Here is a 12,777-nt window from a genome sequence, read left to right as displayed (position 1 = left end):
TTCACGTGAAATATCCATAATCAAGCGCCTTTTTATAAAAAACTCAATAAATTACCAAATGTTTAGGCTACAACATAACTTTAGCTTTCTCCCTTGGAAAATAATTCGAAAAACACTGAGAAAGACTATAAAACTATAGGAAAATAAATTGTTCAACAACCCATTTTGTGGTCTCCATGTGTTAATAAGGGTTAACCATGTGTCTGTAGGATTTCAATTAAACATTACACATGTTGAAGGACAATATACATGAATAAATATCTTACAATACTTGTTGTAAATTTAGTAGAAAGACCTCTAAAGAAATGAGATTCTGTTTTACTAACATTTTCCCTTTATAACAAAGGTTTGTTTATTTACAAGATACCAAAAAAACGTTACAATGAAAGTTTTAAACCAATGTGACATCTCACACATACACCAAGTGAGGCAAGTATGTGATTTGTAAGAACACCACCATTAATTTGCCATCAGAGGACAAAAAGAAGTAAAAAGTAAAACAAAAAACAAGAGAGTATGATTTAGTACTAAACACTAAACATTCACTTTAACAGTAATTTTGTTTCAGCAGTAATCTACAGTTTTAATACTGACTTCTGGTATTGTAACACTAACTCCTGTTGTCTTAACCCTAAAACCCTTTTAATATAATTTGTTTTAACCCAAACGCCTTTTAACATTAAACCTAGCATGATCAACATTAATCTTTTTCACTTTAACAATAACCTATGGTGTTATAACCCTAAAAATTGGTGTTTCATTTGAAGTTACTTGTAAAGTTACAAAACCTGTCTTGATCTCAGCTTCAGTGACAATATTTTATGAAGGTGATCCTTTTTAACCATTTTTGTAACACTTAAAAGTCTACATTAATTAAACAAAACAATGCGAATAAATAAGAGTATTTCAAAAACAAGAGAAACAACTAAAATGTTAATACAGATAATTGTTACTTTTCAGTTGAAAATACAAATAAACAATAGTGTTGTTTCAATAACTGTTTTAATTATAAAGTTTACAAACCAATTTAAATTAATGCTTTTAATAATAACATTCTTAAACCAAACTAATGTTTCAATTAAGAGATTTATATATCAGCAAAAATTAACGTGTTGATTAATCTTTAACAATATAAATAAAGCAAACTAAAATAAATGCTTTTGTCTTTTGAAAATGTATATCAAAGAACAAATCAATGTATATGACTCAGTCTTTTAATATCCTTTAAAGACAAAAATAAATGCTTTACACTTTGAAAAACATACTTTAAAAATTAAAATATCTTTGTCTATTACTAACAAATATTTAAACCAAAAACACTTTCTATTTTAATAAAATTCTTCAAAAAAAAACAAACCAAATGTATGTTTTAATATATCTTAAATTAAATATAAAAAAAAACTGATATAAAATGCCCTATAATCTTATTAATAAAATATACATTGCTTTAACTAGTCATAAATGTTATGTTATACTAGCTCACAGATAAATTCTATATATCCTTAATTTAAGATCACCACATTTCTACTGTCATACTCAAACATACTAGATATAAACTACTAGAGATGATTGACAAAACCAGGTCATGTGACACTGTAGAAGTACATGTCTCCTACATACTGACACTAAATTTTAAATTATTAAAGAGCATATCATTTAACATTATAATATACATATTTATGAAACTTTGTTGCTGAATACAAATTATTATAGGTAGTCTTTGTTCTTGGTATCTTTTTGGTAAAATCTTTGAAGAGTACTATCCTGTCCTACCACAGACAGAAACCAAATTCATTTCTGGTATAACAGTTAAAGTCACGACAGGCACCAATATTTTGCCCATCTGTCAAAATCACAACATATCATTGTTAAACCCAACTTATGGAAGCACTACTACATACTACTCCATGTTGCATTTTTAACAGTAAATACTTGTTATACACAATAAACGGTGTTTTTCGTCAAGTAATACCATAAAACATGAGCTCAAGCCATTGTTTACACAATCTTAAGCATTCTTAGAATAACACAGAATGCTTTAAGTTTTCCAACAAATATCTTTACAAGTTCTACTCACAAAAATAATTAGTACTGCTTTTCAGATTTATCATGCCCCATTAGCATAAAAGTTTTAGACATTTCATTGATAAGATTAATAATCATTACTGTTGTTCAGTTTCACTTTGTTATACTACTGTAAAACTTAGAAGTTCTATTAATAAGATTAATAATCATTACTGTTGTTCAGTTTCAGTGTTATACTACTGTAAAACTTAGGTCTATTAATAAATTACTAATCATTACTGTTGCTCAGTTTCACTGTGTTATACTACTGTAAAACTTAGAAGTTCTATTGATAAGATTAATAATCATTACTGTTGTTCAGTTTCACTGTGTTATACTACTGTAAAACTTAGGTCTATTAATAAATTACTAATCATTACTGTTGCTCAGTTTCACTGTGTTATACTACTGTAAAACTTAGAAGTTCTATTGATAAGATTAATAATCATAACTGTTATTCAGTTTCATTGTGTTATACTACTGTAAAACTTAGAAGTTCTGTTGATAAAAATAATCAGTAGTGTCATTTAGCTTCATTCTGTTCTACCACTGTATAGACTTTAGGTCTACTGATAACAATAATCAGTATTGTATACTATTGTTTAGTGTTATTCCATCTTTAGAAGTTCTGTAGAGAAGAATAACAAGTGCTCTTGCTCAGTTTCACTCCATCCCTGCTGAACCACACCAGCAATGCTACTTGTATTGTCATCTGAACTGGCAAGTTCATTAAGTTTTTTGCTTTCATTACCAAAAATAATAAAACTGTAAATTCATAGAAGGATGTTTAAATTAAAATGCTACACAGAAAAATATAAAAAATACATAGAACAAGAAATAATTACATTTACATCATAAACTTATACTAACTTAAGATCAAATTCTCATTCATATTTCGTTTTTAAACCCATTTTAGTTTACATAAAGTGCTGTTTTTCCCAACACCTGGTACACGTGTAAGAGTGGAGAAAGACACTACAACTTCTACTAATTCACACTTAAAACTTTACTTGTGAAGTGAAAAGCATCTATGTATAAAAGAGCTAAGTCTGGACTAGTGCAGGGCCAAAGAGTAATTCACACAAATTAATTAGGAAAAATACATTAAATACAAGTTTGATCTATAAACACACATCCATTTATATTACAATATTACTAAATATTCAAATTATTAGTAGTAATATTAACAAGGGAGTAATGATTTCTTCACAAATTTTAAACTGCTTTTCATTATTAACAGCTGTACATGAAATGCTAATGAAGCTAGATTTGTCTTTACCTGTATATAAAACAACATTATCAATGAAATGAATTCTGCTGTTTAATTGTGTAAGCCTATTGCAGAATGATAGCAAAACTATCCACATCAATTTTGTATTAATCATGAAAAATTGTGATACAGTTATATTTGAATTATACTTTTTGATATGTAGACTTAAAGCTATTTATAGCTTGTTTTAATGAATTAAACTCAAATAGTACAGAACTTAGTTCCAAAAGGTTACATAAGAACTCAAGTGATACATCAACAATGCTTTCTGCTTTTACCACATATAGAAACAACTTCTTTTACCACTCAAACATATACATACTTTTACCAGTCAGTGTCATAAGAACACTAATCAAAATTATTTACTTCATTATGCTATCATACAAAAGTCAAAACTATCAAATTTATCGTCACACAACTATTACATCAGTTACTTAACATAAAAATGTTTTATGACAAACTACATTTGTTCACAAATTCTTCCAAACCTAATAGAATTTAAGTATATTTTTCAAAACTAGCATGAGATTTCCACTTGACTCTAAATCAAACTCATACAACTGTTTTTATCAACTCTCAATTTCTTTTGATTTGTACATATGATTTAAAATATGTATTTTACAGTTTAGTTGAGTCACAAAGCTGGGAAAAAAACATCTGTTGCTTACTAATTTAGATTTAAGTAAAACATTTTCCCAATGCTTCATTCATTTCACTTTAATGTTATTACATTGTATATACTATGAGATATCCTAAACTTTTAATTTAGATTTTCTATGTACAGAATATCTTAACAAATCTTCATAGCTTTTTAATTTAAACCAACATTTTATACTTTTTTACTTTTAATAGCTAAAGAAAGCTAAAATGCAAATGATCCTTTTAATTAAAACCTCTAATATTGTTTAGACAACATCTACAAACAGTATTCCCATTGTATAACACGAGATGTACAAGGATGATGTTGATTGTGTCATTTATATTTGTATATTTTTAGTAAAACATACTAAAGGATTACAGATAGAAACTAAGAAAAGGGAAATTATTCTTTTTATTACCCTCACTTTAGATTATTTAGATTAGCAACACAACCAAACTATTTTCTTCACATAATAAAAAATGTAGATTATAAAACTGTAATACATAAAACCAAACAAGTTTGATGTGCAACATAATTAGATCAATAACCATTACAATATATATATACAACATCACTGTAAACAACATAAGTTGTGTTTTTCTTTGGCAACTACCTATCTAACAAAATCATCTTTAATTGTTGAACAAACAGATGGTTAAAGAAAAACATTAAATATCATAAATCTTACAAACTTGTACAAAAATGTATAAAAAAGTAAATGAACACATTACAGGATTATATAACTTAAGAAATATTATTTTTAAGGAATACAGAGAGAAATTAGTAGAACTCAGTCGCACAGAGCTAAAAAACACGTCCTTACTAAATTACTGACTTAATTCTTTTATATGTTTGTTGTTAATAAACATTTCATATCTTTCGTATACCAAGAACTTGCTGTAGTGTCTGCATAGAATGCAATTATTGATTGAATATTCTCAGAAACATATGTATAGAAGAATTATACATAAGTGCCTGTTTTAGATGTGTGTACAGAATACAAATAAAAGTAATAGAAATACTAAAGTGTCATTTTCACCAATATAAAAAATACACATTTAAATACACAGCCACAGCACATATATGGAGAAAGCAAAAAAAATGTAGAGGACATATTCCTGCCTTGCTACATCGATGGGTCAATCCATCAATTTAATAACCACTATTTTCGTCTCTCAATATTCTTAAATTATCAACAATGTGAATGTAACTGCAGCTAACACAAATATATATGAAAATGAGCACCCCAATAGGGGACAAAAATCACCCAATTAAATAGTTGCTAGTATACATGCTAGCAGTAAATGTTATCTTTAATATTCTGTAATTGCAGCATGGTTTAATTCTTTTCTGAGGTACTGTTTATAGTCACCTTTGGACTCGACTTTGTTGGTGTTGTGCTTGAGACATCATCTTTGGCACTAGCCTGATAGTTAGCTGAATCAGTGGAGCTTCCTGTGCTGTTCATGGCTAGTTTCCTCATCTGTCGAATGACAGCCGTTGCATTGTATGCTTGCTGTAGTAAAGATTTAAAGTTCATAAAAAGCTCAAAATTAATACGTCCTTACTCATGCTGCAAAAGCATACATTTTGATTCAAAGTAAAAATTACAATCACTGAACAGTGGGTAGTAAATGTTTTGATAGCATGTTGTTTCTCTTATGTTTTACAAAATCAGTCCACAAAAATAAAATTCAAACAAGTTTTTGTTTGTTTGTTCACCAGATTAAATAATACTTCACCATGCAGATACGCTCCTTTTCTGACAGAAAAGTATCACACCTGCATCAAACGTAATAAATGTTAGGGAAAAAGTAATAACTTTAAGCATTTTCAGAACAAGACCCATAAAGTATTTGGTTTTCAATGAAAGATTATTTAATGTTTTACTTATGCTTAAACTTTATTGTTTTCTTATCTCAGTATTTAAAATATCACATCTAAATTGTTTGTTTATTATTAAAAAAAAGTTGTGCTGAAAACACAAATACAATTTAGTCGTGGTTTGATTTTACGTTGCACGGTGTCCTTTATATCAGGAATGTTAAACTATATATTCCAAGTCAATCTGCACTATAATATCACCCCTCTGAAGAGGATGTAATAGTTCATATATCATCAGTATAAGAAATCCTAATTTATTTGTACAAGTGCATATAGTATTATTCCAAAATTTAAAAACTGTATCTATCTGTCTAGCTAACAACCAATAATTACTCCAGTTAACAGTAATTTACTTCTCCATTCTTCAGCTGTAATGGGAATAATCATTCAAATAGTGTAAAGAAGTGCATTTTGGATGAGAAAAAATTATATAATTCCAATTAAAGTTTCTCAGTTTTAGGGCTCATAATGCCCTACAATTTCTTAACTTTCAGAGAGATGTTAAGGACATTAAGTGTACAAACCCTCCATTTTGTCTTAGCAAAGTTTTTCTTCAGCTGCTCACTAACAGTTCCATGAATATTGGTGTCCTTAGCTGTATTTCCCGAAATCCTATATAAATAAACAGGTCAGATGAATTTTCAGGTAAGTTACTAGTTTTTATTGTAGATACATTATAAGCATCAGTTTTCAGACTATAATTTTCCAACAGTTGGTAAGCTTAACAGCATTCCAATGACAATGTTAAAAAGTGACAGAGATACAGGTGTACTGATATTTGTCATTTCTTCAAAAATTCTTCACAGGGATGAAAAATTGAAGGAAAGCAGTGGAATTAATACAGGTAATAAAATAATGATGTTAGTATTGAATATGAAATGTGTATTTTATACAGTTTACAGTTATAAGAAGCCTAATAATGAACCACAGTAGTTCACAAAAATTCTAATAGAACATATGGCCAAAAACCCTCTTTAAAGCAGAACTGCTCTTGAAAGAACACTAAAAATCTCTTACTTCAATGGTTAATGCTGTTAAAATATTGAAAAGAGCAAAAAAGTCAATTTCCAATTGTTAGACAAAATTTATCAACTTAGTCTTCATATTGTTATTATTTTTTCACAAGTCTAGAGACAAAATGATTATCAGTATCTTATTCAAACCTTACACACCTACTAAAAAAACTCCTCTGCATATCACAAGGCTATTTTTATGTTGATTCTTGAAATAAAAGGAGAAATGTTTATCAATGTTTTCACTATAACTGGCCAAGTTTCTCTTCAAAGCCATTCAAACGACAGTCTCATCAAAAACACCTAAGGTATACTTTGCCAAAATCTATGTACAGCTACTAAAAAAACTCCTGTGAAGTTTGTAGGACCAATTTTAAGTTGATTCTTGAAAGTTGAGATTTTCACCCTCTATAATTTTTAACTTTTTCTTTGCTACCATCATAAGCTCTCCAGAGCCATTCAGATATTGCTGAAATGTAGAAGCCATTTATTTTTGTAAACTATGTATATATTTATAACAGTCTCTTCAGCATTATTATCATTCATTAAAGGTATAAAGCCACTAAAAAAACAGCTACAAATTTTTTACTGAAACCTAGACAATAAATGCAGTATTGAGTATGTCAAAGTAGTTTTAAAGTTAATTCAGGCATAATCGTTTTGTGACCAGGAAAATTTCTCCAAGTTCTTCACTTTCCACCATTGAAAAATATCCAATGTTTTACTAATGTGCATTAACTGAAAAAATATTTGGACAACTTATAGCACATTAATTGGACATTGCCATGTTGAGGATTCATTATATCTTCAGTTTGCTAATGTACTTTGTCTCTGTGATTTTCTGCAACTATTTCAGTGAGTTTTCTAACAGTAGATGATTACCATAGTAGATTTCTCTACTCTCTTAGGTGGTGATTTATTCTATTATTTTTCTTTCTTGTTAGAAACTGTAAATTCGTATCTTAGTATTATTTTTCATATATGTGTTTCACAACCATACAGCAAATAAATCAGGGTACTTTGTATCAAAACAGATATATGAAATTGTGCACATGCCCATGGCCTATTTAAAATTATTTTATCTTGAAAGTTAATTTATTTGGCAATAAACACATAATATATATAATGTTGTGACTGGCTTGTTTTGATCTTGACACTTATTAACTGCACAGTTACAAGAAATTTCAGGCACAAAACAAACTAGCTCAGAAAATAATGGTCAGGTGGGAAAAAAAAGCCAATGCAGCAGTAAGTTGTTGAAAAACATGAAACATTTACAGAATGCACATGCACATTTATAGTTTAAAACTTATTCTCCATAAATGAACATAAAACCTGAGAAGATAATTAAAAACTGTTATTTTAAGAAGGGGAATAGAAATAATCAAATATGAACAGAAATATGTTGAATCCATTTCTGCAGTACTTATCACTTTCAGTGGAGTCAAAATACAGACTGGTGACTTGAGAAAATAATGTAGACACTATTTCCAGTGTAATTTGTTTACTTTTTTTAAAAGTCCTTAATTGTAGCCTTGAAAATACAATCTTTGCATTTTGATTCAACTTGTTTCTGTACATTTTTCATTATCTCTATTACCCTTTTGAAATTAACAATATTTAATCATATTTTCTTCTTTTTTGATTTACTCTTGTTAGAATTACTGAGGAAGAGTGGAATTTTTCAAAATCAGTACAACTCCATGGCAAGAATGAATTCATGATAGATGACTTCATATTTATTGTTAACATCATAACACAGCTTGGCTGTTAAATAATTAAGAAAGATAAATTAGTAGCACACTGATTCTATATATTCTTCAAATCCTATATAAATATAGGTTAATGGAAAGGGTAAATGACAGCATACTCGCCTGGTTTGTTTGTTTTTGTCTTTAGCCAGGGTTACTTATAAAGGTAGAATTCAATTTGTTTGCTAAAGAATTCAGAAGCATAGGTGAGAGCATAAATGCTACATATATTTTTCAAAATTTAAATAAATGCAGATTTAGTGTGATGAATATGAGAAAAAAAAAAGTCACCAAATATAACTGGTTACCTTAAAGGTTTTCTGAAAATCCTGACATACATAAGCAAATTGCATAAACATTTGCCTTATCAGAGATTTATCTTTCACTGGTGTCTATTATAACTTACTAAAACTGGTTCAAACCTTACTTGGTTAGTTTAACTTGATTTGGTTAATTATTCTAGTAACATATTTTATTTTTGTTATGTGCTGCCACCTATTATCATCTAATAAAGTAGCACGCTCGTTTTTTTAATTCTTTATGATAGATTTATAAATTAAAATATAAAACAATGAATTAAGTGTTTAAAGCGCTATATGGTATAAACACAAGTATAAAACAGGTGAAAGAGAATTTCTATATCACAGGTTCATATCAGATACGTTTCTGTATAGGTTTGAAATGACAAAGAATTACAAGGTTCACATAAAAAAAATTCAAAAATAGAGTGACAAAATTAATAAAAGAAGCATTTACGTATTTCCTTCACATAATATTAAACTACTACATGAAAATACAGAAAAAACTACAGGTGCAGTAATCTACAATTAATCAAAACACTTTGGTGCACCATAATAGACATGACACTTAAAATTAATAAATACATCTGCTTGACAACAAAAAATAATATTCCAAAATTACCAAACAAACAAATATACTCTGTATCACAAACATGATATTCTAAAATAGTGTCATACATCTACTAGAAGATTCTAAAGCATATCCTTGTACTATACACTGCTGGCCAAAATCTTAAGGCCAATGAACATAAAGAAAAAATATGCATTTTGAGTTGTTAGACTCAACCACTTATTTGAGTAGAGCTTTGAAAGATGAAAATAAGAACAAGGAAAATAAAAATAAAAAACTTTTTAGCATTTAATAGGGAAAATGTGAATACTATGAAATTAGCCTAAATATTAGCTGGTCAAAAGTTTAAGACCATACCAAAAAGAAGTCATAAACTGGGTAGGAAATGCCCAACAAGAGGTCTCAGCAGTGAGTTGCACGGCCATCATTGTGAAAACTGCAAACATTTGCTTTGGTATAGGTGACATAAGCATTTGCAGAAGGCTGGCTGGAATGTTATTCCAAGTGGTAAGGATAGCTTTACGAAGATCATGCACTGTTTGGAATTGATGTCCATTTCCATAGACTTCCCTTGCCATCCACCACCAAACATTTTCAATGGGGTTCAGTTCAGGCGAACACGCTGGATGATGCAAAAGAATCACGTTATTTGCCATGAAAAAGTCCTTTGTCCTGCAGACATTGTGGATTGCAGCATTGTCTTGCTGAAAGATCCAGTCATTTCCACACAAGCGAGGACCTTCAGTCAATAAGGATGCTCTCTCCAATATGCCAACGTAGCCAGCTGCTGTTTGAGCCCCTGTATAACCTGAAGCTCCATTGTTCAATGGAAGAAGAAAGCACCCAAGATCATGATGAAACCTCCTCCACTGTGTCATGTAGAAAATGTCTCCAGTGGGATATCCTTATCGTGCCAATAATGTTGAAAGCCATCTGGACCATTCAGGTTAAATTTTTTCTCATCAGAGAACAAAACCGTATTCCACTTTTCTATGTCCCATGTTTGGTGTTTCTCAGTAAGGTTTAACTGAGCTGTTTTGTGGTGTGGAAGGAGGCGTGGCCTTTGAAGACGTTTACGGTTTTTAAAGCCTTTCTCTCGTAGATGCCATCTTATTGTTTTTGAATTGCATTCTGCATCAGTAAGGGCCTTAATCTGGTTCGACAATTCTGCCATGTTCAAACTCTGTCAACTTTTTTAAAAACCACGTTTTTAGTCAATGTGACACAGGAGATGCCAATGGGAGATGTTGACAATGCTAATGCTTGAACACAAATGACTAAATTTCGTTACGTGTTTACCGATTAACGTTTCATTTCAGTATGGTCTCAAACTTTTGACCAGCTAGTATTTAGGCTAATTTCATAGTGTTCACATTTTCCATATTAAATGCTAAAAAAGTTTTTTTATTTTTATTTTCTCTTTTCTTATTTTCATCTTTCAAATCTCTATTCAAACAATTGGTTGAGTCTAACAATGAAAAATGCATATTTTGTCTTTACATTCATTGGCCTTATGAATTTGGCCAGCAGTGTATACATAGTTACCATTTTATACACATTAAACTGACTATGACAGTGCACCAAGTGAAAATTCCAAACTTAAGGATCAAGTAATATATTAATAAATATCTTTAGTGGTACTATTTCAAACACTATATCAAGTAATAATTTTAAGTAAATACCATGAAATATTGTTTATTATTATACTTCCAACAAGAATACAAATACACCATTAAAATAACGACACTCCCAGTAAACATCTAAAACAATATACTTACCATGGATGAGCTAATGCTTTTTGGCAGGTAAACCTTTTACTTGGATCAACACAGATCAAGTGACTGATAAAATCCTTTGCTGAAAAAATATTGACACATAATACACATTATTTTATAGTTTTGAACAGTTCAAAAACAAAAAAGGAAAAAATACAAAATAGAAACTTATGAACAGAACTTATATCAAATAGGGTAATAATTCACTTTGATGTTCAGAACAGTTTCATTGATTAAAACATGTTTAAGCAAGTATATTCAATCACAGGATATTAAATGTTTGTGAGGCTTAATTTTATTATATTATGTCTGTGTGTAGTTATAATCTGGTTAATAACAAACAATCCTTGAAGCTACTTCTGGTAATTAGTATCAAATATATTTTCACTCTGAAAGACAGTTTTATATCAGAATGTTACAAGTGGCTGTGAGATACTTTAGAGCTAGAATTAAAGTTAATTTCTGTCAGGCAGTTATTCTTATGACACTATAATTTTGTTATTACTAGATGTTTCCAACAGCTTTTCAAAATAATGAATACACTGAAATATGACCAAAAATCTATCTTGCTTCATTGTCCACATTAAGAAACTTTTGAGTAATTATAATTTTATTTACTACAAAATATGGTAATTAAAACATCTATGAGCTAAAATGAGTAAACTATCAGTTACACACTTTTGTTTATAAGTGAATTTGTGTTATTTAATATCTGCTAAATATATGATTTAGGTCTACAAGTAAAGAAATTATACCTACATTCTTTGCTAAAATCATTCTTGACCATTAAGAAATTCTTCAACAAAAACAGTTTTGTAATATGCATTTTAGTCTTTCATGTAAATACTGTTATAGAAAACAAGTGTATGTAAGCAAATAAGTTGTGTGTGTGTGTGTGTGTGTGTGTGTGTGTGTGTGTGTGTGTGTGTGTGTGTGTGTACACTTATGTATGAAAGAGAGAGAAAGGGAATATCTTTATCAACAGTGTTTTGGTTGGTGATAAGGTTTTTAAACATTGCACTGGATTTTGTGAAAATACCAATCAGTATGACAATGATAACATTTTAACATAGACATTTCAGAATACAAAACCTTTATATGTTTGTGTGAAGATCCAACCATAATGTAAAGAAAAAAAATGCTTATATAAAACCCAAAATGATTTTACCTGAGTTTGATATGTCATCCCAATAAGGAGAATCAAACTCAAATTCTCCTTTCAGAATCTGAGCAAACAGGTTAGCATCATTTTCATCATAGAAAGGTGGATAACCACACAATCTACAAAGATAAGAAACAACTTACATCCATACACAGTGTACATTACCTTATAAAAAATTTAAGGTATAAATAAATAAATAATCAAAATTAATGCTTTTCAAAAAATGCCACTCATCACTGACAGAATGTTTTCTGTCACAATTAAATTTTTGTACTACTCTTCCTTCAGTCACTTCTATTCTCAGTATATTTGTTTTGTTGTTACACTAAACAGTACAAAGAAAAGGAA

General features: G+C 29.3%; 1 protein-coding gene across 1 annotated transcript in view; it reads right to left on the bottom strand.

The window, feature by feature from the left end:
• Positions 1-2,516: 2,516 nt before the first annotated feature.
• The window catches only part of LOC143226416 (calcium/calmodulin-dependent protein kinase type 1-like), an 83,413-nt gene continuing 73,152 nt past the window's right edge, over positions 2,517-12,777 (bottom strand). The window contains exons 7-10 of the mRNA XM_076457351.1: positions 12,436-12,548; positions 11,271-11,349; positions 6,383-6,470; positions 2,517-5,490 (exon numbers count right to left, since the gene is read on the bottom strand). Of these exons, the coding sequence (XP_076313466.1) occupies positions 5,314-5,490; positions 6,383-6,470; positions 11,271-11,349; positions 12,436-12,548 (457 nt within the window). The 3' untranslated portion in view covers positions 2,517-5,313. The remainder of the gene's footprint in view (positions 5,491-6,382; positions 6,471-11,270; positions 11,350-12,435; positions 12,549-12,777) is intronic.

Source organism: Tachypleus tridentatus, chromosome 9 (assembly GCF_004210375.1).
Source record: "Tachypleus tridentatus isolate NWPU-2018 chromosome 9, ASM421037v1, whole genome shotgun sequence".
NCBI classification, from domain to species: Eukaryota; Metazoa; Arthropoda; class Merostomata; order Xiphosura; family Limulidae; genus Tachypleus; species Tachypleus tridentatus.
The sequence above is the reverse complement of the archived record's forward strand: the minus strand, read 5'-3'. Positions and strand labels throughout refer to the sequence as shown.